This window comes from Prionailurus viverrinus, chromosome X (assembly GCF_022837055.1).
Source record: "Prionailurus viverrinus isolate Anna chromosome X, UM_Priviv_1.0, whole genome shotgun sequence".
In the NCBI taxonomy this organism is placed as follows: Eukaryota; Metazoa; Chordata; class Mammalia; order Carnivora; family Felidae; genus Prionailurus; species Prionailurus viverrinus.
Window position 1 is genome coordinate 10,272,166 of NC_062579.1, and position 27,771 is coordinate 10,299,936.

The 27,771-nt window shown below is 42.8% G+C and overlaps 1 protein-coding gene across 9 annotated transcripts in view; it reads left to right on the forward strand.

Annotated features, from left to right (window-relative positions):
• REPS2 (RALBP1 associated Eps domain containing 2) overlaps nucleotides 1-27,771 on the forward strand; it is a 214,598-nt gene that overhangs the window by 171,390 nt on the left and 15,437 nt on the right. For 8 of the 9 annotated variants that reach the window (XM_047844132.1, XM_047844135.1, XM_047844137.1 and 5 more), the window contains 3 exons: nucleotides 11,528-11,611; nucleotides 12,828-12,973; nucleotides 23,519-23,624. In XM_047844132.1, coding sequence (XP_047700088.1) covers nucleotides 11,528-11,611; nucleotides 12,828-12,973; nucleotides 23,519-23,624 — 336 coding nt within the window. Of the gene's footprint in view, nucleotides 1-11,527; nucleotides 11,612-12,827; nucleotides 12,974-23,518; nucleotides 23,625-27,771 lie in introns of those variants that run through there. The other variant, XR_007148970.1, reaches the window with a different exon arrangement.

Here is a 27,771-nt window from a genome sequence, read left to right on the forward strand (position 1 = left end):
GTGTAAAGTGGAGACAGTGGTAGTGTCTGCTTTCATAGGGTTGTTAAAACGATTAAATGAGGCCGTATCCGTGAAGCACTCAGAGTGGTGCCCGGCATATAGTCTGGTCTCATTGACAAGTAGCCGTTCTGATTATTATCACTCCAGGCCCAGCAAAACAGAAGCAGGTTCTAGTTGGCAAACGGAGAAACAGGCTCAGGGTAACCAGAAGTTAGTGGCCAGTCCTTAGCACAGAATGAGTGCTAAACTGGTTTACAAAACCACTTATAGTAGAATGGCATTCTTGCCCACTTCTGTGACCTTTCATGGGCTGGCCCTCTGCCTAGGTCAGGGGTCAGCAGACTATACCCTGTAGGCCAAATCTAGATCATTGCCTTTTTCTGTAAATCATGGAAACATGAAGGAGAAGAATCGATGCAAAGACAGGTCCTCATAAGCCTTTTAACCCACTATCTCCTAACTCAAGGGTCATGATGCCTATATTTATAGTTTGCAGCTTTGCCATGAGGACCTTTATCGACCAAGATGCTCCATCTTTCAGAGTTTACTAGCAAAACCTGGAGAAAATATTCTTTATTCATCTGGCAGCTTCAAAGACTTGCTATGGGTGGGCTTTCATAACTTTATATTTCTCAGGCCTCACTAGAAGAAACCAGAGTAAGGGTGTGCCTTTAAGGTGAGAAAGAGGGAAGGAAAGAGCCTGTCCAGGAGAAACAGGAGAAAGAGTTTCTTTTTTTCCTCCATCTCTTCCTGAATACCCTGTTCTGTTCAGCAAGTTCTGTAGGTATCACCTCCTGATGTGTTGGTAAGCCTTCTCTCTGAAAAAAAGAAAAATCTCTACTCCACAGTCTGTGTTGTAAATACTCCCACTGTGACTGATCACAGGTGGGGTTGGGAGGTGACGTGTGTCATCTGCTCGCTGGTACCAGCATGCTGCGTAGTCGACAGCGTCACTTGCTGCTGAATCCTTGTATTAGGGATTCTCTGCGCCAGACAAGAGCTGTTTGTTTGTTTGTTTGTTTGTTTTTAGTCTAGGGCACTGTTTCAGCCCAGTTGTAAAATGTGCTGTTAGAAATGGGACAATATTTTTGAAGTCACTAGAGATGACGCTTTCCTCTTGTTTACATTTAACTTGTGCCACTAGGTGGCACTTTAAGGACATTATAGGAAATTGGCTCTACTGGATTTATTTTTTAACTTTTTTATTGAAGTATAACATGCATATTGAAAAGTGCCCATTGAGTGTGCAACTGAATGAATTTTCACAAGCTGAACACATGTGTATAACCAGCATTCAAATCAAGAAACAAAATATTACTAGGACCCCAGAAAGCCTATCTTAGGCTATTTTTCCAGTTACTATTCCTTTGTAGGGTTACCGCTATTCTGACTTCTAACAGCATAGATCAGTTTTACCTATTTTTTACCTTATATAAGTGGAACCATGCAGTATATACTCTTGTGTCAGTCTTCTTTGGGCTTGAAAGATGTGTGATTCATTCATATTGTTGTGTGTAATTTTAGATCACTGCTGTATAGTATTCCATTATGTGTGCAAAGGTATCACTATTTTCTACTGTTGATGGACATTTGGGTAGTGTTCAGATTTTGGCACTTATGAATAATGCTCCTGTGCACATTCACGTACAAGTTTTTGAGTGGATGTATGTTTTCATTTCTCTTGGATGTATGCCTACAGTAGAATTGCTGGGTCATAGGTTAGGCCTATGTTCAGCCTTCGTGGGTACTGCTGAACAGTTTTATAAAGTGTTTGTACTGATTTATGCTCTATCAACAGTGTGCCTGTTCCAGTTCCTACATTCTCATCAATACTGAGTTTATTTTATGACTGGCTCCTAACTCTTACATAATTTTTATAGTTCCCTCTCCCGCCAACTGTTTCTAATTGAAATTTTTAAAAGCCACCTTCTTCTGATGGACATAGCTCATGCAGGAAGAGCTATGTCAACCCAAAAGAGGACATTAATCACAATCTAACTATGAGCTATCACTAGTTAGAAGAGAAGTGGTTCACACACTCGATTACTAATACAGAACAGTGGAACTGGGAGTGGTATTCAAAAATTTAAGTGTGGTAAAATATCAAGTGAGGCTAGGGCTTTGAGGCACTTTGAAATTTTTATATGCTTTTTGTATTGTTTCCCGGACCTATTATGTCAGGGCTGGGGAACCAGCAAAAGGAATTTCTAAAGGCCTATTTATTTAGACGCCTTTGAATTGTGATGGTGGTGCTGCCTGTTTAAGTAAGCATCTGTTTAGTATGGCAAGAGGTATGCATATGGCATCTTTTTTCACCCTTAGTCATTGGGAAACATGAATCTCAAGAGAACCCTGTCGTGTAGATCACCTTACCTATGTGGTCTGTGTTGTCAACTCTGCAGATCGCATTGTCATATATGGCTTTAGGAGTGTGATGAATAGGGAGTGAGGCTCAGACTTGACTCAGATTTCTGTTCTATTACTAGAAATTGGAAATAGAAGACCAAAACCCCAGGCATAGTTAAGGTATTTGTCTTTTAGACCAAAATAAAGCACCCATGGTCCTTTAGTTCTAACAATAAGTCTGTTTTATGGCGTTGTCTGTAATCCAGTGGATTCCAAAAATTCCCAAGAGACTGTGCTGTGTGACTGCTGTATCCAGGGACTGGTTGCCCATTCTAGTTACTGATTATCCACTTCTAGAGCAGTTGTCCCTGAGCTCCTCTGTCAGTGTTCACCTGGGTGTGTCCCTGGTGTTGGGTTGGCCTGCTCTAGGGGCCACCAGAGATGTTCAGTGTAAGCTGCCCGAGATGTCTGTGCTGAAGCAGCCATGAAATCTGTAAAGGCTTTTATTTTTAAAAACGTCTTCCCTTCACTATTGGTAGCAGCAACATCCAGTGGCACAAATTTGGATTGTGGGTAGCCTGCTCTATGGGATCTGTGTATAATCTAAACCGGAGTCAGCACTTTCTCAGTGTAAGTTTTCATCTTTTGGCAAGAGAGTAAGAGTCCTTTATGTTGAATTGGCTGCTATTTGCAGGTTGCGGAATCTTTGAGTGGGAAACCAATTGTACATTTACTCTTAATTATGATAGTAGCTGCCATTACTGAGCAGTTATTATGTTACTGTGCTTAGCACTCTAGACAGCTATTTTGCTTAATCTTACAAATGCTAGGAGTTAGGTGGATTATCCCCTAGTGCAGATGAAGAAACTGTGGCTCAGAGAGGTTAAGTGTGTGCCCGGGGGGTTATATACCCAGCAAGTGCAAACCCTGGATCGATTCCAAAGCCTCTGCCCTGTAACCGATGTGCTCCATGGCTCCAGTTACTGTAGGATGAATTCTTGACTTGTCCAGTGGAACACAAAACAGTGTTGAGTTCATTACTAGCTCATTCCACACATTGATCCGAGGACCTGCTGTGTGCTGCCACTCTGCTTAGGCACTGGGAGAAGGATAGTGAAGCAAAGCACAGATCCTGCCTTCCACATGCGTATGCATCAGCCCCATTTCTGTCTCTCATAGGTGGCTGGGGTCGTGGATTTTAGTAACCATTCTTGCAGAGAAATTCAGTTTTTTGGACCCTCTCTCTGAAACTGATTGTGGAATGACGGGGTTTGCTGTGGCCAGTGTGCTCCTGGCCACTGGTTCTGCATCTTCTATTTCTGGGTGTGACCACGTGGCTTTTCTAATGTGCCCTTACCTAGCAGAGATGGAGGTCTGGTGAAAGGTAGGCACCGAATGAATACCAGTGGGATGCTGGGGATTCCCTAGAGGCCATGGCACAATCGTCTGCTTATCTGCCTAGAACTTAGCTGCTGCCTTTGTGATTCCCAGTCTTGGAAGCTGCCTGGATTTTTGGGGAATAAATGAAATTTGAGTTTCTTTTTCTAATCTGTCAGTAGCATGAATATTACAAAGCTTATAAAATAACTTCACCAATTACCCCCACCTTAGCGACAAGTTCTGCAATTAGACTACTTTTTAAAAAGATTTGATTTATTTTCTCAGTTTTATTGAGAAGTAATATCACTGTGTAAGTTTAAGATGTACAGCGTGATGGTTTGATAAACATATATTGTGAAAGATTACCACAATAGGTTCAGCTAACATCCATCTTCTCATATAGATAAAATAAAAACAAAGAAGAAAAGGAAGAAGTTTTCTCCTTATGATGAGAACTCTTAAGATTTACTCTCTTAATAACTTCCTATACATCGTACAGCAGCATTAGCTGTGGTCACCATGCTGTGCAACACATCCCTATTCTCTTAGAACTGGAAGTTTGTGCCTCTTGATCACCTTTCTCTAATTCCCTTTCTCCCCCTTCCCCTGATTTTGTTTTGTTGCAAATCTGACATTTATTTACGATTTTATTCTTTTAAAGTAATCTCTACACCCAACGTGGGGTTCAAACTCACAACCCTGAGATCAAGAGTTGCATGTTCCACAAAGTGAGCCAGCCAGGCACCCTGCAAATTTGCAGTAAGTAAAAATCTTATTGCTGAAGATTTTGCCCACCTTTCATTATTTATTTATGAAATCATATGGCAGACAGCCCTATTTCCTTCATGGTAAATGGACAAGAAAACACTTTAGCCTAGTTTGTTTTTGGGGCAGCACCTGTGGCCTTTTTCACACTAGGACCTTGGAGACTTATATGAAGAGTTTGGGCCATCGATGGTCCCCAGTTGGTCTGGGCTGGCTACATAAAAATTACCCAGGGAGCTTGTTAAAATAGAAGTTTCTAATGCTCCACCCCTAGGAGATTCTAATCAGGGAAGTCTGGAGTAGTATCTAAAAGTCTGTAATTTATAAAAATTCCCCAATAATTCTCCTGTGCAGCTACATTTGGGAACCACTGGGCATAGAAGGTCTAGAACAAACAGAATTGAGTTGGGAAGAAATTTCTGGTGTGTTTGAAGATTCAGGTAATACTTACGTGCCTGGAGCCGGTTCCATATGGGCAAACTAATGCAGTTATGATGCAGAGGTAAATTGGAGCCTAATGATGGAGGGTCTTTTAACTGGCTGAGTGTCCCTAAGGCCTGTGGTGCTATGCCATAGGCCTTACAGACCAATTGAAAGGCTTTTAGGAAAAAGTGTTTTGATGAGAGAAGGTGTTTCACAAAATTAGTTCCTCAGTGTGTGCGGGGTACACTGGACTGAGAAAAAACTGAAGGCTAGAAAAAGACCCAGCACAGTTTTTGCAGTGGCCCAGGTAGGAGGTGGAGTCAGCACGTGGACTCAGATGGGAGCTGTAGGACCTTCGCAATGCTAGCCTGCCCGGTCCAGACAGGAATCTGGGACATGTTGTTTTAAGCTACTTTAAACAAACCAGTAATTTATCAGTGTTGTGTTCATCTGCTTTAGCTCTTATAAGGAGTGGTTTTGTTGTGTTTGTGTCCAGGAGCTTTTAAAGGAAGCCCAGTAAATTAATTCCTACAGAGAAGGAGTTGGCAGCAGCCAGAGCTGCTGTTGCGAGGAAGGCGGGAGGAAGGGAGAAATGAAGGTGGGCCTTTCTTGCCAGGCAGCAACCCCATCCTCACCCTGCCTCTCCACTCTTGGGGAAGGGAGCCTCGCAGAAACGCCCCAGAGATAGACCTGCTGACCACAACAAAGACCAGAAGACGACCACCACGGCGGGGCAGAATGCCCCTCTCAAAGGATTAGGTGTGGAATGTGGCATTTGGCCTTGAGGTCAAATGGAATAGTTTTCCTTTGTTCTCTAAAACCCAACCTGTAGGTCATTGTTTCCCAAGGTGTGTTCCACAGAACGTTAGTTTAGTTCCGCTGGATGTTAATAGGAGTTACATGAGAATAAGAAGTCGAAGCCCAGTAAGTTTGGGAACTGCTGGGTTAAGTAAGCCAAGGCAGTGGCTTCCTTTACCTCATGGGATCTCAGAGTGTGTGTGATGTGCAGTGTGCTCTGTGAATTTCTAGGAGGGAGAGAGACTGTGCAGTGTTCCCTAAACTTTTTTGTAGATTCTTTTTCCTCTCTGCCAGGGGCTGACAGACTGGCCCACAGGCTAAATGTATCCCACCCACGTGTTTTTGTAAAGTTTATTGGAACATGGTCCCACCCGTTCATTGTGGTGTCTTTAGCTGCTTTAGCACTGGAGAGCAGAGTTGCACATTTGCATTGGAGACACAGAGACCAAATGGCCTGTACAACTGAAAATATTTATTACCTTGCTCCTTACAGAAAAACTTTTCCTATCCCCGTCCAGGCAACTGATAGAACTGGTGTTCCCTGGAACCCCTATTTGAGAGATACTGCCTTAAGATATAGGTGGGTTGTTCTAGCACTGCTTGTGATGAATCTGCTTAATTTTATTCAGCTTTTATGCTGCCATCTATCTTTTCCTCGCTTTAAACTATTTTCTCTCAACCGTTATCCACTGTTGAAGACCAAAATCTGGCTCCCATGTGTCATTTCCTTTGACTTATCACATTCCATCAGTCACCAAGGATGTATTCAGTCTCAAGCTAAATAGCTCTCAAATCTGCCTATCCCCACTCCCACCAGATTGCTTTAAGTGACCGTCATCTCTTGTCTTGTTTTCATTTTTGGGCTTTTAAGTGAATTGCCCCAAGATGGGTTCCTTTTAATCCATTTTACTCACTGGATTCAGAGTAATCTTTCTAAAATGCAAATCTAGTCTCATCACTTCCCTACTTAAAATCTTTCCATGCCCCCTTCCACCTATGGCTCTCTGGATAAGCTCCAAATCCTCAACATGGATGTATCAGCCAAGATCTGGTGGGGAAAACAGAAACTATTCTAGGTATGTCACCCTGGAAGAGATTTCATTTAAGGAATTAGTTACTTAAAGAATTAGATTGCTAGAGGAGCAAAGATGAGGGAAGGCCACCAGTCAGGTTGGCCAGAATTTTCTGAACCTTAAGACTTTGCAAGAACTAAAGGAAACAGCTGGAGATGCTCAGGCTGCCCGCAGCATCTAAGTAACGGTTTGTGGGGAAATGCCTGAGGCCACTACAAGATCTTCCGGCGGCTGAGCCCCATGCTTTTCTTTCCACCACTGCCAGAGGAGCAGTAATACAGCTTCTTTTCTTTCACCTTCTTGGTTTAACGTGAGTGACTCTCAGAATCAACAAGGAGCATTATTGAAAGGGGATTTTATAAATATTGTTCCCAGGCTTCTACCCCTGCAACATAGGGAAGACGACGCAAGTGGGGGAATGGTGCTGAGTAGCTACTAGACCATCTGGGACAGTGATCTCTAAGACCACATGTGATCCACTGCACTGTTGTTCTCCAGCTGTAGTGCTCTCCTTCTTCTCTACTGTTCACCCTTATTCCGCCCTACTGGACTCCATATTTCAGACTTACAAGAATGGGTGTTTTTGGAGCCTAAAACAGGTGACATTTATTGTCTCATAGTTTCTGTGGGTTAGAGATTAAGGAGAAACTAATCTGGTGGTTCTGGCTTATGGGGTCTCATTAGGCTACAGTCAAGATGTCAGCCAGGACTGCAGTTAACTGAAGGCTCGACTGGGGCTGGAAGATCTACCTCAAAGATGGCTCTCCCACATGGCTGTCGGTGGGAGGCCTTAATTCCTTGCTACATGGGCCCCTTGTTAAGACTGCTTGAGTGTTCTCACAACATGGCGGCTGACTTTTTCCAGAACAAGTGATCTGAGAGAGAAACCAAGGAGGAGCACATCAGAAGGCTTTAACTCTCCTATTCTGGGAGCAGTTTGCCTGGTGTCTCAGGTCTAGTTCCCTAGAAGTAGAACATGAGTGTTATTTGGAAAGTGATACATGATGTATACAAAATAAATATCTGTGTAATTAAATAGCTAAACAAACACTACTTCTGGTGGACAATGCTTAGCCTTCCTGGCCCTGTGTCCATTTCTGGGGGGCCAGCTGAGCAGGGTCTATATTGTCCTATCAGCCATAGGAATGGGCAAAGCCCCAGAACAGATCTCCGTGTCCTGAGTGGCAGTACCTTCCAAGTGCACGTGACTTAAACAGGCTTTTCATTGCAAGATGAGAATGAAAATATATGTCTCATTTGTGGATAGGGCAGTATCGAAATTAAAATATGAGATGTATATTTTTAAAAGGAACCTAAGCTTGAGTTTCAGTGAGCTCTTGGCTAAAAGTACATTTTCCTGCCTTGCCACATCCTGGCTGGGTACGTGTTACACAGTGAACCGTGAGGGAAGGACTGCCATTTGTACTAGTAATTGTAATCCAAATACTTGTCTCTTTTACAAGATTCAGGCATTGGATTTCAGTTCAGACCTTCAACACTTTCAGACAAGGGCCTATTTTCCATATTGATAGAGTTGTTCCCTACTTTCTTCAATATGTGCAGGAAAAGGGGAGCTGCTGAGGTCCCCCTGTTTTCATGGGTTATCATTCTCTCCAAGTTGTTACCTTAGAAAAGTCTGAAGAAATAGCAACGAAATCTTCCAGGTTTGTTCTGCTTTCCAGCTGCTAAGCCTTACCCTATTTTCTTGAATGCAAGTGAAATTGTTTATTGTGAAGAGGGGCTTTTGTACCTCTAAATCCCATCTTTGTTTTTGTTTGTTTGTTTTTATCACAAAGCTTGTTTTCTTTCCTCGTCTCTTTTCCTGGGATAATTTCTGGCTCTGGCGAACCTCTGCCTTTCCAGGACTTTCTTGATCCCCGTGTTCCAGGCTCCTCACAAGATTTCACTCCCCTGAATGTTCAATAGATGGACCCATTTACAATCAGTCATGGAGTGGTGACAGGCCCTCTTGGTGTTCCTCCCAAGGAGATTGGTGGTTAGATTGTGCCCGACGTGACACCCAGGAGTGGTTTGTTCCCTGTGGTAGAGCTAGAAGACCTAGTCTTTGTATACAATTTCAGAAGGTAAACCCGTGAATGGAAAAAATTGTCAGACGCTTAAAACTGTTCTTTCATCCTTCCCAACTCCCACAACATTCCTGTTTTTAGAGATGTTTAAGAGAGTGTGGAGGCAGTGACAGTGACATTCTACTCCTTTTGCTGTGCTCAGAATCCTTATTTTTGTTGAAAAGAGGGTTCGATTTATCATTTCCCTCAATGTTACTACAAGAGGGAGACTGCTCATCTCCCCAGGAAAGGGAGCATTAGCGCGAGCGCTCCTTTGCCTGATAGTGGAGGGGACCTGAGCAGTTGAAAGGTGAGGAGACTGGCCTCTGGCTCCTTTTCCCTGGAGGGATGTGCCAATGCGTACCTGCGCTTCTGCAGGGGCTTGTGTGTGTACGCTTGAGGCCAGGACATTCACGTTCCAAGCAATAGATCTGCAGGTGGAGGGCAAGAAGGGACCTCAGGTCCAAGTTGTGTTCTTCTGCACAGGTCATGGGAAGCCCTGCATTTGGGAGGTTATTGGGCCCTCACTCACCCCTTAATGAAGCTGACATTGGGCCCGCGGATGTTGAAGCAGGACATTATTTGTCAGAACCCAAGGAAGGCAGGTGAACGCTTGGAATCCCCGTGCTCCTGACAAGGAATGGCTCCCGGATAGCTTCGCTCAGATGTTGCCTGGGTGTTTTAAACCTGGTATGGCTAAAAATGAGCTTGCCTTACACCTGCTTCTGTCACAGTTCCTGTCTTGGGGACAGGCCTCTGGTGTTCTCGTGGCATGCTAAGCTGGTGTTCTGGGTTCCGGAGCCTCCTTCCTTACCATCCCCGTGCACTGCCCCAGTAGCTGGCAGCACCCTGAGACTCAGGTCTCACCCAAGTCTTTGTTGACCCGCAAGGCCTGGGTGTGCCTGGAGCCCCCATACTTCCTCACCATAGTCTGGAATTCCACCGAAGCATGCTTGCCCAGTCATTTCTGTGCCTTTTCCATTAGACTTCAAGCTCCTTGTAAGAAAGGTCTGGGTATCATTTATCTTGAATACCAGCTCTAGCACAAGACTTGCCTGCAGTAGCTGTTCAATACATATTTCTCGAATGATTTACCAGTCAGGCCCGAGAGTACCTGAGGCTGTATTGCATGGTCGTCACATGCCCAGCGTCGGAACCTGAGGCCTGGGTTCAGACTCGGCTGTTTGTGTGATCTTGGGTGAGTTCCTCAACTTCTTGATCACCAGTTTCTTCAGTAATAAGATGGGGGGAATGACTACTTCCTAGGGCTGTGATGAGGAAATGCTTTCATCCCTGCGGAACACCCGGAGAACCGTGTGACACAGTGTTTGGTGTTTCAGATATCTATCGACAACAACAATACAGTTATCCTTGATGGAAAGGAGAAGGCTATAAGCAAAACTTGGAACGAGAAATCAGGCACCAAAAGCCTGCATAGTGGGTTTGAAAGAGGTGCAGAGGTGGTTGGGAACCGAGGTTTCTGGCTAGGGCCATGCAAATGTGGGAGTGGATGGGATTACTCTGGGAAAGAATGAATGGCAGTGGGAGGTATAGGGTGGGAGAACCAAAGACGGAGCCTTGAGAAATCCTACAGCTGAGGGATGAGAGGAATCAAAACAGGAAAGAAAGATAATGATGATCCGTAGGACTTTGCGGTTCTTCAGATGCCAGGGATGGGAGTTTTAAAAAGATAGTCAAGGGTGCTGTGTTGGGCAGAAGGCCTGTGACAAAACTGGAAGAGGCAGGAAGAATCTGATAAATGGGGAAGCATTGGTGCCCTTGTCTGTTTCAGTGGATGCAGAGGAAGGAAGAAGCCATGCAAGAGGTTGCAGAAGGCCGGGTTAGGGACAGACTGGACACACTAAGGCTGATGGTTGTGCTGCAGCGTGTGTTCCTGTAATGCATTTTAATTTGTGGGTAGAGGACTGTTGTCACTATCACGAAGTCCCGTTAGTTCGTTTACATGGAGGGTTTTTCTCAGCACGTTAACACTTTGCATTGCCGACTAATAGCAGCTGAATGTAGCAAGCCTCCTGGAGATGGGGGCGCAGCAGTGGTGCCTCGTCTTCCTGTGCTCTGCTGCTTGGCTCTCTGGCACCTGCTGTGCCTTGACGGGCTTTGAGAGCATTACTTGCCAATCTTGGTGCATTTATTCATTGATTCCATACCACTCCGTGGCCTCAACCCTTCTGTTGACTCCTTTCATCATGCTCTCCCATCCCTACCTTTTTAAAGGTAAAGAGTCCTATCTGTTTTTCTTAGGAATTTAATATATTTAAAAAATATTTTTAAAGTGTTTTTTATTATTATTATGGTTATTGTTTTTGTTAGTGCTTGGGTTAAAATTTTGACTCCTTTCCCAGTGCCTTTTTTTTTCTGATAATCCTAATTTTTTTTGTTTACACTTATAAGGCATTAGTGTTTTGCAATATGTATGTCCAGTTACAGACATAACCGTGACTTCTTTTCTTAAGATTGAGCAATGCTGAAGGGAGCATGGGAGGGAATGACAGGGTGTAGGGAACTTTTTCTCAAGGATCTGAAGACCTGACCATGCTTGGCTGTAAGTTGGTCTAAATCAACTTCCACTTAGCGACTTTTTCTAAGTTTTCTTCATTATATATTTAGGTAGTTACGTTTCTGCATTTTTATCTTCTGTGTGATATTTTGCTACAGTCTGAGCAAGCGCCTGAGGCTGAAATACACCCCCAGCTGAACAGAGCCCCCTCCCAAGCTGCAGAGAGCAGTCCAGCAAAGAAGGTAAGGCCAAGGGGAAGGTGCTACTGTCATGGCATTATGAGCCCCTCCCCTGGGCTTCTTGTCTTTGTTTGCAAATCTCTTTCATGGTTTTTGTGTCCTGAGGTGAATGTTAATGATATAGGTTTCCTAGAATGTGGGTTCTTTGTGAATATTAGGGTGCTGATGATTCTTGGGCCTGACCTCGATGCCACTGACAGTTTGCACTTCCCTCTTCAACACCCCAGTTAAATATGGCGGCCTTGCTTTTGGCAAGTTCAGGCGGTATGGTGGGGAGGGCCAGGTGCCTTTAGCAGAACCCTGCGTGCTGCTGAGCCTCTGGGAGTGCCTCTGAGGGAGGGCAGTCTGCTCTTTGTGTGCCATGGTGCCCTCTTGAGTCCTGGTGTCTTCACTTTAGCCTCACCCCCCTCCTCCATGTCTCTGAGTCCCAGGTCATTTTGCTCAGTAGGCACCACTCACTCGTTGTGTTCTCTTTTCACCTCATCCTCTTCTTACTGGTCCCATTTTTCTCAGACCCTTCTCTGGTCAGAACACTGGCCTTGGGCTCAGGAGCATGGGTGAGGAGGGGCCTCCCAGGAAGCAGGCTGGCTGTCTCCTCCCAGAAGACATTGTGGCTCTTGCTGGGGCACCTGGGTGGCTGAGTCGGTTAAGCATCGACTTCAGCTCAGGTCATGATCTCACGGTTCACTGGTTCGAGCCCCGCGTTGGGCTCTGTGCTGAGAGCCTGGATCCTGCTTCGGATTCTGTGTCTCCCTCTAGCTCTCTGCCCCTCCCCCACTTGTGCTCTGTCTCTGTCTCTCAAAAAAATGAATAAACATTAAAAAATTTAGAAGACGACATTGTGGCCCTTGAGCTTGACTTCATGTAGGAATTGGGAATGGAAGAATGAGGAGCAGATGACTGAGACCATCACAAACTTCAAAACGTCTAACATATTCCCACAAGCCCCAAAGTGAGGCAAGAGTGAGCTTTGTCTTCAGTTAGAAAAGGCCTCGTGGTGTGAGATGCACACAGCGTTCAGAAAAGGAAGAGAGGGAGGGTGGAACCTGATGCCTGTGTCCCTCCAGTTCTTGCCAAGCCATGAATTTGCCTTTTATCCTCGGGTGTGGAGTTGGAACAGAGCACACGCCTGACCTAGAGGAACATGGGGCTTTGGCATAATGGGGGAGCATTTCGGTTTTTAACTTTTGGGTTTTATTGTTTTGTATTTAATCCGCAGGACATACCGTATTCTCAGCCTCCATCAAAGCCCATCCGAAGGAAATTCCGACCTGAAAACCCAGCTACAGAAAACCAAGACACTTCTACCGCTGTTGGTGGGCCAGCATCGGCAGCGACTGTGAAACCCCACGCGGCAGTCCAAAAGTAAGTCCATCAGATCAGTGAGGTCAGAGACTACCTTTTAAATCTTCACGCATGTGTAAATGTAAATATGTTTACATTTATATTCATGGCCATAGAAGAGTGTGATTTTACGGTTGTATTTCATCTTAGTCATCTCTGTGGTACTATTACAGCCTGCCAGTCCCCTAGAAAGAGACCACCACCCCAAGGGGCGAGCGAGTACAAAGCTGTAGCATTTTGGTTTGATTCCTTCCTTCCCTCCTCTTTGTCTCCTTCCCACCCCTCTTCTTATGGGGGCCCACGTTTTCCGAGGAGGAAGACAGTGATAGAGATGCCAGTCTTCCTTCTTGACCTGTCTTCTGTTGCCCCAGGGCGAATGGTTAGCTTCATGACCCTTAGACCCAGCTTTCAGTAGATGTGGCTTGTGATTTCTTCTCAGTCCCCATGAAAATTGCCTGTTTTCACTCATCTCGGCACAGAATGGTTGCATGTGGAGCATCCAAAATGCCCATATGACTGGCTGTAACAGACATTGGAGGGAGGGGGGCACACCTGTGGACATGGCCGGGAGCCAAGAGAACAGTGCTCTTGGACAAACCATTTTTCTCCAGAAGGCTTTGGCTTTAAGGAAGGCTGTCACTTGCCTCAGTTTCCCTCTAGTGAAATCGAGTGAGGTGTTGAGGGCAGAAACCTGCTGCTGTGCATGACTTTGCAACTGAGCTCGACTGGGCACTAATATCAGTGCTCAAGATGTGCCCTGACACTGCTCTCGAGGCCTCGCAGATCCCAGGGGCTGCTTTGGGCTTCTCCCATTTCCACTGGGAGCAACAGTGGAACAGCCTCTGGGGGTTACAGAGCAACAGACTCTGGGGGTTCAACTTGCCTTTGGAGCCCAAACCCCGTTCTGAATTTGTGTGGCACTATTCTTCACAGGATGGTGTCTGTGTCTGTTTTTCCAAATGGATCATTTCCTAACGGTGTCAGTGCATAAAGGAAGTGTATTTTGTCCTTACTGGCCGCTGACAGCCTCAACCATCTTCCTGTCACCCTCAGGCCTAGGGGACGGATCCCCGTCAGGGACAGAGATGGCTAAACTCGCTTCCGAGTGCTCCCCCAGCTTTCCGCTTTAGTCTCTGTTTCACATTACCGCCGGTCAGGGGTGGCCGCTGCATCTACCAGAGCGCACAGAGGGTGGCTGGTGGGGCTCACGCAGAGATCTTTTTCATTTTCTTTCCTTCGTCTGTTTTTTAAAACAGCTTTATTGAGGTATAATTCACATAGCATACAATTCACCCTTTTCCATGTACAGTTCGGTGGTGTTCAGTATATCCACAGAGTTGTGCAGCTGTTGCCGCAATCTAATTTTAGAACATTTTCATTGCCCCCAAAAGAAATTCCATTCCTGTTAGCAGTCACTTTCCATTCCCCATCCTGCGTCCCAGGCAACCACTAATCTACTTTCTTTTTTTTTTTTTTTTTTTATAAATTTGCCTGTTCTGGCCATGTCATGTAAATGGAATCATGCAACATGTGGTCTTTTGTGGCTGGCTTTTTTCCCAGTTACCATTGCGTGTCCAAGGTTTATCTGTGTTGTGGCACAAATGGGTACTTCTTTTTTTATTGCTCAGTAATGTTCCGTTATATGGATAGACCCCGTTGTATTTATCCATTTCTCACTTGATGGACATGTGGGTTGTTGCCACTTTGAAGCTAGAAAGAACATCACTGGTGCACTCTTTGTGTACAAGTTTTTTGTGTGGTCTTACATTTTCATTTGTCTGCAGTATGTACTTAGGAGTGGAATTTCTGGGTCATATGGCAGCTCTATATTTAGTATTTTGAGGACCTGCCAAACTGTTTTCCACTGTGACTGCAGCATTTTACAGTTTGGCAGGTAACAAACGAGAGTTCCAGTTTCTCCAGTTTCTTCCAACACTTGTTGTTATCTGTTTCTTTTTTTTTTTTCAATTTTTACAGCCATCGTAGTGGGTGTGAAGGGGTATCTTATTGTGCTTTTGATTTGCATTTCCCTCTTGCCTAATGAGGTTGAACATCTTTTCATATATTTATTGGCCATTTGTGTATCTTCTTCGGTGAAATGTCTACTCAGATCCTTTGCCCTTTTTTGCTCAGATTTTTTTTTTCCTCTGAGTAATGGGTTCTTGGCCTATTCTGGATACAAGTCCCTTGTCAGATGTATGACTTGCAAGTATTCTTTCCCATTCTGTAGGTTGTCTTTTCACTTTCTTCAAGGTGTCCTTTGCAGTGCAGAAGTTTGTAATATTGATGACATCCAGTTTATCTATTTTTCTTTCTTTTGTTACTTGTGCTTTTAGTGTCATAGCTAGGAGGCATTGCCTAACCCAAGTTCATAAAGATTTTTTCCTGTGTTTGCTTCTACAGATTTTATAGTTTTAGCTCTTACATCGAAATCCATGGTTAATTTTGAGTTCATGTTTGTGTAAAGTGTGAGGAAGGGCCCCAGCTTCATTCTTTTGCATGTGGATATCCTGTTGTTCCCGTACCATTTGTTGAAAGGAGATCCTTTTTTCTTTTATCTACCTGTTTAGTGACTGTCCCTCATTGTGATACTCTCTCACTAGTTAGATGACCATGTGGTGTCAGGCTGAGAGAGTCTCCTGGCCACCAGCAACACAAATAGTGCTGTAAATGGCAGGGATGAATTTCATACAGCTTGTTTTAGTTCCTAGACCAGTTTATTTTGGAGTGATAAGAAGCAACTTAGCATTCATAATTTATTTTATTTTTATTAAAAAAATTGTTTTAATTTATTTATTTTGAGAGAGAGCGAGCAGAAGTGGAGCAGAGAGAGTCCCAAGCAGGTTCCACACTGTCCACGCAGAGCCCAACGCACTCACAATGCATACAGCCAATGAACTCATGAACCACAAGATCGTGACCTGAGCCGAAACCAAGAGTCTGACACTTAACCGACTGAGCCACCCAAGCACCCCAGCATTCATAATTTTTTAAGCCCTGGAGAGAGAGACAGCCAGAAACATGATGTATAGTTCTTATTCACCCATGGTTTTTTGGGGAAAGAATTAAATTCTCATGTGCTTAGACATCTCTTGTCTGTAGGAAATTAATCTCTCTCATGCATCTGGAGTGGTCTTTACTATGTATTGTTTGGGGGAAAATGAGAAAAGAGTCACAAATCATTTTCTTAATTACCTAACAGAACCCTGGTTAAGAAAGGCTAAAAAAAAAAAAAAGACTAGTTGGAAAGTGGTCATCAGCTCTTTGGGAAATCAACATCAGCACTGACCTATTGTAAGAAACAAATTCTTCTTCAGATATCATCGTCTACTCCGTTTAGGGCAAAAGAAAGATAATATATTGTCTCCACGCAAGCTGCTGAGTCCAGGTTATAACTAATAAACACCTCTTGTATTGTGTCATCATTAATGAGCTGCTCCTAAGGACAAAAATGGGTTTTTTTAAGAAATACTTGGGTTTACTTGGTTTTGCCTCACATCTCGCCTATCTAGTAAAGATGAACTTTGGGAAAATAGAATTGTTTGAACACTTTGGAGAGAGAGGATGTTGTGTAACAGTACTATGACTGAAACTGTGCCAGCGGCCACAGCGTCCTGGACCACCCCAGGGCATACCCAGCAGCCAGTGTGGCAGTGTCTGCTTGCCTGCATGACACTCTCAATGTGGCTGGGATTCTGTTTTTCTTCCCGCTTCATATTTGGCAGCATTGGAATGTCTGTGGGGCTGATGAGTGGCATCCCTAATGAAATCTACCATTTCCAAGTAGAGAAAAGGCAATACAACTTCATTTCTTAGAAGCTGTACTCATAATTCCTTGGGAGAAATCAGGGCTCAGGTTGGAGGCTAAGAAGATTTTTCTCATCAAGAGACCCTAGTTTATATTCTTTCAAATATTGATTCAGCTGTTTGATTGAAACCCAGGTAACAGCCACTCAGCTAACGTAGAAATTGCCTTCTTTCCTGTGTAAAAATCTGAGATGGTGAGTAGTCGAAGCATAGAGTAGCTCTGCCCAGGAACCCAGGTGCCTTCCTGTGTTCTTGTTCTAGATCCCCATGGGGGTTCCCTTTATCCCTGTGGTTGCAGATGGCTCACCAGCATGTTCATATTCTGGGCCCCAGAGAGGAGAAAGGAAAAATGGAGAGAAAACAGATTACTTTTAAGGACATGACTCAGAAGTGGCACACATCACTTCTCTCTGATCCCTTTGGCCCAGAGTTAGACATATAGCCTTACCTACCTGCAGTAGAGACAGGGAAATAGAGTTTTTTGGTTGGATGGCGTGTACCTCATTCAACTGCAGATGATAGGCTGGCTACTGCAAACAAGAGGGCACAGGAATAGGTTTCGGAGGATAGTCGGCCGCAAAACCTTGAGTGGACGGTGCCTCACAGTGCTGCAGTTCTTAATTGATAGATAGCATGACACACAGTAGAACCAGACAAAGTAAATGTCTGCTTAACTGTTACTCCTTCATTTTCCTCCATGGAAACCAGGCCAGTTAGAGCCTGACCTGGAACAGTGAGTGAAAATACTACAAGAACCTGAAGAGACAAACTGCAGAAGCAACTCTTACGAGGATGGGGCAAGTTAAATGCTCCGCTGACCTCTTCATAGGTATTCTGGGCTTGATCCTATCTTGGTGTTATTTAGGCCTCCTTTGTAGCAAATGATAAAAAGCAACTTGAGGTAGCAAAACCATTCTCTTTATTATAAGAATATAGGGGTGACTCATAGATATCCGTGGCAGGATTAGGAGTGGGTTGGAAGAGAAGATTGCAAACCCTTTGGGGTGCCTTCTCATTCCTCTCAATTTTCTTAGGGTGTTTTTGACATTTTTATCTGTGAAGACTCCTCAAGCAACTACAACTCCAGAGATTACTTTCTCTCTGTGCTGGGCCCAGGCTGAACTGAACTATTAGCCATAACCCAGATCCTTTGGAGGGAGAATTTGGTCAGCTCAGCATGGGCCAGCATCCACTCAAGGGTCAAAATAGAGGTGAAGGTTTTCTTAAGACAAATATGACTGCCTGCCAGGGGCCCATCCCAGTGGAGGAGGTGGGAGGAGATGGAGACAGTTCCCAAAGAAGGAGGAAACTGTTAGGAACTGAGCACACATAATGTGGTAGTTTAAAGAGGGACATCAAGTTCTGATCAACATCTTTTTTTAAACTTTTTATTTTGAAATAATTACAGATTCACAAGAAATTACAAAAACTGTACAGAGCAGTCCTGTGTATCTTTTTTTTTAATGTTTTATTTTTGAGAGAGCAAGACAGAGTGAACACACATGCAAGTAGGTGAGGGGCAGAGAGAGGGGGACAGAGGATCCGAAGTAGGCTCTGTGCTGACAGCAGCAAGCCCGATGCGGGCCTCAAACTCTCAAACCACGAGATCATGACCTGAGCCAAGCTCAGGTGCTTAACCGACTGAGCCATCCAGGTGCCCCAGTCCTGTGTTCTTTCGCCTAGTTTCTCCTAATGGATAACATTTTACCCAACTGTAGTACAATATCAAAACCAGGAAACTGGCATTGGGATAGTGTATGTGTAGTTCTGTGTCATTTAATCCCATGTGTAGAGTCTTGTAACCACCACTGTAATCAAGGTACAGAAGTCAGACCTACCCCGTCCTCCTCACCATTCCTTACCCCTGGCAACGATTGATCTGTTTCCCCTATCTATAGTTTTATCATTTTGAGAATATTATATAAATAGAATCGCACAGCATGTGACCTTGTGAGTTTGACTTTTTTTCACTTGGCACAGTCCCTTGACATCCAAGTTATGTATCTCAGTCCACACTGCTAAGCTGTATTCTGTGGTATGGATGTACTACAGTCTGTTGAGCCATTTGCCTGTTGAGAGACGTTTTGGTTGTGTCTAGTTGTTCAGAATTGTAAATAAAGCTACTATGAGCATCTTGTGTACAGGTTCTCATGTGTACATAACTTTTGATTTCTCTGGTATAAATGTCCAAGAATGTGACTGCTGGGTTGTGTGTTGAGTATATGTTTAGTTTTTAAAGAACCTGCCACGCCGTTTTCCAAAATGGCTCTACCATTTTACATTTCCACCGGCAATGTGTGGCAGGTGCAGTGTGTCCACATCCTCACCAGCATTTGGTATTGTCACTATTTTTTTTACTTTAGCTGTTCAAATAGGTATGTAGTTCTATCCTATTGTGGTCTTAATTTGCATTTCCCTAATGGCTAGTGATGTCAAGCGTCTTTTCATGTGTGTATTTGCCATCATATATCCTCTTTGGTAACGTCTCTTGAAGTCCTTTGCCCGTTTTCTAATTGAATTGTTTTTTGTTGTTGAGATTTGAGAGTTCCTTATGTGTTTTAAATACATATAAATGGTCAGATACGTGTTTTGAATATATTTTCTCTCAGTCTGTAGCTTGTCATTTCATCCTCTTTAACAGTCTTTTGTAGTGTGAAAGCTCTTAAAATTTCGAAGAAGTCCAGCTTATTGATTTTTTTTTTTCTTGTATGGATCGTGCTTTTTTTGTCGCATCTAAAACTCTTCACCAAGCCCTAGGTCCTAAAGATTTTCTCGTGTCTTTTCTTCTAAAAGTTTTGTAATTTTACACTTTATATTTAACTTGCTGGATCCATTAGGTCAGGGTTCTTTTCCCTTTTTTTTTGGCTTGTGGATGTTGAACTGCTTCAGCCCTGTTGGTTGAAAAGACTATTCTTGCTCCATTGACTTACATTTGCACATCTGTCAAAACTAAGTTGTACCAATGTGAATCTGTTTCTGGGTTCTCTGTTCTGTTTGGCTGATCTATGTGTCTTTTCCTCTTGCCAATACCACACAGTACTGATTCCTGTCTTCATTATTTACTTGATTACTATAGCTCTATAATAAAATGTCTATTTCTCCCACTTTATTAGGATCTTTTAGAATTGTTTTAGCTATTCTGATTCCTCTGACCTTCCATGTAAGTTTTAGAGTAATTTTGTATTGATCTACAAAAATCTTGCTGAGATTTCAGTAGGAATTATGTTAACCTTTGTATCAACCCGGGGAGAGTTGATATCTTTACTATGTTGAGTCATCCAATCCATGAACATGATAAATATTTCTCTATTTATTTTGATTCTAATTTTTCATTAGTGTTGCATAGTTTTCAGCATGTAAATCTTTTTTTTTACCATTTTATTTATTTGTCTAATTTACATCCAAGTTAGCAAATAGACCCATAATGATTTCAGGAGTATATTTCTTAATGCCCCTTACCCATTTTAGCCCATCCCCCCTCCCACAACCCCTCCAATAACCCTCTGTTTGTTCTCCATGTTTGGTTGGACATAAGAGTCTCTTAGGTTTTGTCCCCCTCCCTGTTTTTATATGATTTTTGCTTCCCTTCCCTTATGTTCATCTGTTTTGTATCATGAAGTCCTCATATGAGTGAAGTCCTATGATATTTGTCTTTCTGTGACCAATTTTGCTTAGCAATAATACCCTCTAGTTCCATCCACGTAGTTGCGAATGGCAAGATCCATGCTCCTGGATAGGAAGAACAAATATTGTTAAAATGTTAATACTACCCAAAGCAATCTACATATTCAACGCAATACTTATCGAAATAACACCAGCATTCTTCACAGAGCTAGAACAAACAATCCTAAAATCTGTATGGAACCAGGAAAGACCCAGACTAGCCAAAGCAATCTTGAAAAAGAAAACCAAAGCAGGAGACATCACAATCCCGGACTTCAAGCTGTATTCCAAAGCTGTAAACATCAAGACAGTATGGTAATGGCACAAAAACAGATACTCGGATCAATGGAACAGAATAGAGAACCCAGAAATGGACCCACAAACATATGGCCAACTAGACTTTGACAAAGCAGGAAAGAATATCCAGTGGAATAAAGTCAGTATGTAAATCTTGTATCTGTTTTGATATATCTAAGAATTTCTGTTTGAATCTTTGTAAGTGATACTGTATTTTCCCCCAAGTATTCATTGTTACTGTATCAAAACTCTATTGATTTTTGTATGTTAATCTTCTGTCCTCCAAACTCACTTCTATTCTTGCTGAAATAATAGTTCTGAGAATTTTTTTTTATAGATTCCGTGGAATTTTCTATATAGGTCATCATGTCATCGGCAGATAGTGACAGTTTCATTCTTTCCAATATGTGTGCCTTTTATATCTTTTTCTTGAATTATTGTGCTAGCTAGGACTTCTAGCACTGTGTTGAAAATAATAATGAGAGTAGAAATCCTTGCTTTGTTCTTCATCTTAGGGGGAAAGCCTTCAGTTTTTCATTATGTATGATGTTAGCTGTGGCTTTTTTTGTAGAAATTCTTCATCAAGTTGAGCAGTTTGGCCTCTATTCACAGTTTTCTGAGAGTTTTTATCATGAAATGGGTATTGAGTTTTAACCGGTGCTTTTTCTATATTGGTTGATACAATCATGTGAGTTTTTTGTTTCAACTGTCAGGATGGTGGATTATACTGATTGACTTTTGAATATTAAATCAGTCTTGCATCTCTGGAATAAAACTCTCTTGGTCATGGTGTATAGTATTTAAATATATTGATAAATTCAATTTGTTAATATTTTTTTAAACACTTTTTAAAAAAATTTTTTTAATTTTTTTTTATTTTTGGGACAGAGAGAGACAGAGCATGAACGGGGGAGGGGCAGAGAGAGAGGGAGACACAGAATCGGAAACAGGCTCCAGGCTCCGAGCCATCAGCCCAGAGCCTGACGCGGGGCTCGAACTCCCGGACCGCGAGATCGTGACCTGGCTGAAGTCGGACGCTTAACCGACTGCGCCACCCAGGCGCCCCTCAATTTGTTAATATTTTATTAAAAGATTTTGCATCTATCTCCAGGAGAGATACTTTGCCTAATTTACGTCTTGCTAGGCTGCCCCCTTCCAAGTCATTTCACTAGAGAGAGCAGCGTTTGGGCTTGGTGGAAGGTGCTTTTTTATGTCTGCCCTTATTGGCATTTATGGATTTCTGACTTCTCCACTATCTAGTCTGGAATATATGAAGCAAAAAAGAAAACTCAGGGAATTCACTGGTTTGTATTTCCCTGGGTACCAAGTTCCCTAGCTGGTTTGCCTTCTTCACTTTTTGGAGTAATCTTTTTTTTTTTTTTTTAAGTTTATTTATTTTGAGGGAGAGGGGGAGGAGAGGGGGAGGGGAGAGGGACGAGTAGAAAGAGAGGGAGAGAGAAGGAGGGGCAGAGGGAGAGGGAGAGAGAGAGAATCCCAAGTAGGCTCTCTGTGGTCAGTGCAGAGCCCAACGTGGGGTTCATTCTCACAACTGTGAGATCATGACCTGAGCCAAAATCGAGAGTCAGACGGTTAACTGACTGAGCCACCCAGGTGCCCCTTTTTCAAGTAATCTTATGTTTGTTTTATATATCATGTCCAGGATTTTAACTGTACTTGGTGGGTAGAGAGAAGTGTGTCTACTCTATGTTGTCCTGAAACCGGAAGGTCAATCCTTATCTTTCTAAACGTAGATTTTAAAGCCTCTTCCATGCCTGTTTATGGATGGAAAAAAATTCATCTTTAAACTTGTTGGGGAAGGGAGTATGCCTTCTGCAGATGGTAGCAGAGTGGGTACCATAGTGTACATTCTCAGCGAATATTAATCAGATCTCCACAGTGGTCGCTGTCTCCACAGCCAGCAACTCTGGCTGAGTTGCTCTCACCTAGAACCCACCTCTCACTGATCACAAATATGTCTGGGTTTTTTTTTTTCCTCTGAGAATTCAGTATTTTTTGCGGTGGGATATAGGGCTATAGGTTATGCAGTCACGTTGATTTATCATCCCAACTGTAGACAGCTTTGAAAGAGAAAGAGGGTTCTGAGAATAATTAGGGCCAGGCAAGCAGTGTAAGCAGAGACTGTAATGGGCAAAGTGGAACATATGGTCACCCTAGTTATACCTGCTCTGTGAATTTACTATTGACTTAATTTGGGGATACTGGTATTAAAACATTTCTGTTTTCCTCAGTGCCACAGATGTGTGCTGGTGAACGCACACATGTGAGCATACTCATACACTCAAGCGTTTATGCCTAACAATGAAGAAATGAAGGAGAGTTATACAGGCTGGCTAAGTTAATGTAGGATTTTTGCTAAAGAGAATGTTCTTCTATTCATTTCCTTCAGACTTGTCCACAGGGGCCACCTGCAGGTCTTTTAAATGCCATTAATGCTTACACAAAAAGGGCATTCTAGTTAATGTGGTTTGTCAGGAAGAAATACTTATTAAATTGTCTGGGAATAAATGGAATGCGAGGTTTGAAAAGGTCCAATTCACAGCTTTTCTTCAAGTTATAAAATGGGAATTACTTCAGGTGTAAATAATTGATCCCGACAAATTTGTTTCATTTGGTGTGCACCTGCCTGCTGCCTGTCTGTGAATGTATGATTTTATTTTTGGAACCCTGTGACATTGGTCCCTTGTTCATTTAGCACTTCCCATGAATCCGAGTGTTTGGACCCACAAGGGTCTGGACCTCTGGGTTCTAGTTCACTGAACTGTTTGTGCTTTTTTATAGACAGTCTTCCAAACAGAAGAAGGCTATTCAAACTGCTATCCGCAAAAATAAAGAGGCAAACGCGGTGCTGGCCCGGTTGAACAGTGAACTCCAGCAGCAGCTCAAGGTAAGGGGCTTCCCGAATGTGGATCACCAAGCTTTCTGTGTAGTGGTTTTGTTTTGCCCCTTGGCCGCGCACTGGCTTCTGTTCCTGTTGGTAAGACTTTCATCTTTGTTCTCAAACTTCTTTTGGAAGGCAGAGAATTGCTGCACTTAAGTTTCATGGGTTGATTCTCGTATGTTTAGAGGAAGACTAGTCACTTGAATGTTGCAGGCTGCATATCGTGTGTTCGTTAAACGGACAGAAAATCTATTACAAAGGCTGTCTGAAGCATTCTTCTTTGTCCAAAGCTTCTGGATAAACCCTTGATCGTTTAGATCCTCCCTGAATGATTCTATACTTCTTTAGGCCGAAGAGGGTGGCCCTGATAACTATCAAAGGCCCAACCCCTCCCCTGAGCACTTTGGAAGTGGTTCCATGGCACCTTCTCAAGGACATGATCCCTGTCCTTATCACCGCTTGCTCTTTTCCCTTCATCTCTCCTGTGTTAGTTTCCCAGCACCATGGTAACGAAGTACTACAAACTCGGTGGCTTAAAGTCACAGAAATCACTTCTCACAACTCTGGAGGCTCAAAGTCTGAAGTCCAGGTGTCAGCAGGGCCATGCTCTATCAGCAGGCTCTAGGGGAGAATCCTTCTTGCTTCCCAGCTTCTGGTAGTTGCTGGCAATCCTGGGCATTCCTTGGCTTCTAGATGTATCACTCCAATATCTGTTTCCACTGCCACATGGCGTTGTCTCTGGATCTGTGTCCAAATTCCTCCTCTTACTGTGTCCTCTTCTTATAGGGACACCAGTCCTTGAATTAGGGCCTTCTCTAATTTAGCATAACCTCATTTTAATTAAATCACATCCACAAAGGTCCTATAAGGTCACATTTACAGGTGCTGGGGGTTAGGACTGAAGCATATCGTTTTGGGGGACACGGTTCTACCTCCTACGTGCCCTGATTCTCTACTGCGTCGTTGCCATCCACATCCACACGCACCAGTATTGTCCTTGGTCTTCTCGCATCCTTCTCCAGCTGCAGCCCCAGCTCCCTGGTCTCCTTCCCAGCTAGGTTTCTTCTTACTCTACTTCCTCACCAACAGCTTTCTCTCTCTCCGCTTCAGTGTGGCTTCACTCTCCTCCATTCACACCCCTCCTATGACCAAATCCAATGGGCTGTTTCAGTACTACTTGAATTTTCAGAAGAATTCTACACAATGGACTATTGCCTTCTCTGGCGTTGCTTTTCTCACTGGTTTTGGGGTTTAATACTTTTCTCATGTTCTTTCTATTCCTTCCCTTCCTGGTGTTTCTTCCTTAGCATTCTCTGCTATTTCTTCCTTCTTTGATTTCTGTTGTATTATTCTTCCCTTTGCCCCAGTATTTTATTATGAACATTTTCAAGCTTACAGGAAAGTTGGAAGAATCCTATGGTAAATACTTTCATAGCCACCTCTTTTTAACATTTTAGCATACTTGTTTTATCATGTATCTATGCCTCTGTCCCTCAGTCTATCTTATGTCTAACATTTTTTAAATGTTTATTTATTTTGAGAGAGAGCGAGCACGAGGAGGGGAGGGGCAGAGAAAGAGGGAGAGAGGGAGGTTCTGCATAGCCCCACGTGGGGCTCAATCTCACAAACCATGAGATCATGACCTGAGCCGATCAAGAGCCAGACACCTAACTGACTGAGCCACCCAGATGCCACTGTTTTTAACGTATTTTTAAGTACGTTGCAGACATCTGTTTGCATCCCCTAGCTTGCAACATGCATATCACTAACTAGAATTCAGTATTTTTACAGGTTTTTCTGATGATGTAAGTTTTCCATGAAATGAATGCGGGAATCTTAAATGTGTATTTGCTCAGTTTTTTACAAATGCATATACTTACGGAACCCAAACCCCTATCGAGATTTAGAACATTATCATTACCCCAGGGGGCTGCCTCATGCTCCTTCCCAGTCAATTCCTGCCACTCACACAGTTCTTACTTTGTGATGCCATAGTGTTGCTTATTCTGTAACTTTATATAAATGGTGTCCTCCAATGTGTACTTTTGTGTAAAGCTTATTTCACTTAGTATTACATTTTTGAGATTGATTTATATTGCTTGTCCTTTCCTTTTTACTGATGGATAGTATTCCATTCAGTGATGGTGTCACAATTTGGTTATCAGTTATTAATGAGTTATCCTATTAATGGACACCTGAGCTGTTTCCAGTTTTTGGCTATTTTGAAGAAAATGACACTCTGGAGTAAGTCTTTGTGTGGAAATATATTCTCATTTCTCTTGAGGAAATCCCCAAGATTTGGATTAGTAGGTAATGTGGTACGTGTATGTGATTAGTTTTATTAGAAACTAATGGAGCTTTTCCCAAAGTGATTTAAGCATTTTGTACTCGTCCCATGTAGAGCATGAGAGTTCCCGTTGTTCCACATCCTTTCTGACATTTGGTGGCGGTCTTTTTCTTTTTAGAGAGCGAGCGAGCACGAGTGGGGAAGGGGGCAGAGGGAGAGAGGGAGAGAGAATCTTAAGTAGGCTCAATACTCAGTGCTGAGCCCAATGCGGGGCTTGATCCCACAACCCTGGGATCATGACCTGAGCTCAAATCCAGAGTTGGACTCTCAACAAACTGAGCCACCCAGGTGCCCCAGTGTTGTTCTTTTAATTTTAGTTGATCCTGTGGTTATGTAGTTTTTATTTTGTGTCTCCTTGATGCATAATTTTGCCGAGCACTTTTTTATTGCAATTATTTATCTTTCATGTATTTTATTTTATAAAGTGTCTTCAAAATACAGTAAAACCTTGGTTTGTGAGCATAATTCGTTCTGGAAACATGCTTGTGATCCAAAGCACTTATATATCAGAGCACATTTCCCCATAAGAAATAATGAAAACTCAGATGATTTATTCCACAACACAAAAATATTCATATAAAAATGATTGCAATACTGTAATATAATACAAAATAATAAATAAAATACAAAATATAAAGAAAAATAAAGAAGTTAACCTTCACTTACCTTTGAAAACCTTCATGGCTGGTGTGAGGGAGACCAGAGAGAGGAGGGTTATTGAGTAGGACGACTTTTACTATTACTAACAGATGTTGACTACAGTACAGTATTAATAAACTCTTGTCATAGACTGTAGTTAATGTAATTGACAGGAAGGCAGCAGAGGAAAGGGTCTGTATCTGCAGGCAGCCTGACCTAGAATGAAGCAGAGCATTCCTAAGCTTACTCTTGTCTGGAAAAGCAAAGGACCGTCCATAGGTGCTTTGAAGCGACAAAAAATACACTAGTGCCAGTTGTGGGCTCCTTCCAGCGTTCTGAAAAATCACTGATTTCTGCCGAACATCGTGGCCTAAGACAGAACATCTGAGCATCCAAGCATGGGAGATGATCATCCACAATCCACACCAAGCTAGCCAGAGAGAGAAGAACCATTGGCTCAGTTCTGATCATGTGACATTGGGCGTCACATACTAGTTGTATTGCAAGACATCGCTCATTTATCAAGTTAAAATTTATTAGAAATGTTTGCTCGTTTTGAGGAATACTCGCAGAACAAGTTACTTGCAACCCAAGGTTGTACTGTATTTGCCCATTTTAAAAATTGTTTTTGTGGAGTTGTAGGTAGATTTTTTTTAATGTTTATTTTTGAGAGAGAGAGAGGGAGAGAAGAAGTGGGGGAGGGGCAGAGAGAGAGGGAGACAGATGATCCGAAGCAGGCCTCGAACTCACAAATTGCGAGATTATGACCTGAGCCACAGTTGGACACTCAACCGACTGAGCCACCCAGGTGCCCCTAGGCAGATGCTTTTTATATTATCTTGGTTACTACTAGTCCTTTGTCAGATACCTGTTTTATAAATGTTATCTTGCAGTCTTTGTTTTGCTTATTCATTTTCTTAACTGTATCTTTTCATGAACAGAAGTTTTTAATTTCCATAAAGTCTAATTTATCATTTTTTGGTTTTTTTTTCCCATATAAGGAAACTGCCTACATCTAAACAATGAATCTAGTCTCTTATGTTTTCTCTTTAAAGGCTTTATTGTTTTAGTTTTTACTTTTAGGTCTTAAGATAATTATTTAAACTACTGAGGTATGATTGACACACAAAAAGCTGTGAATATTTAGTGTATGCAACATGATACATA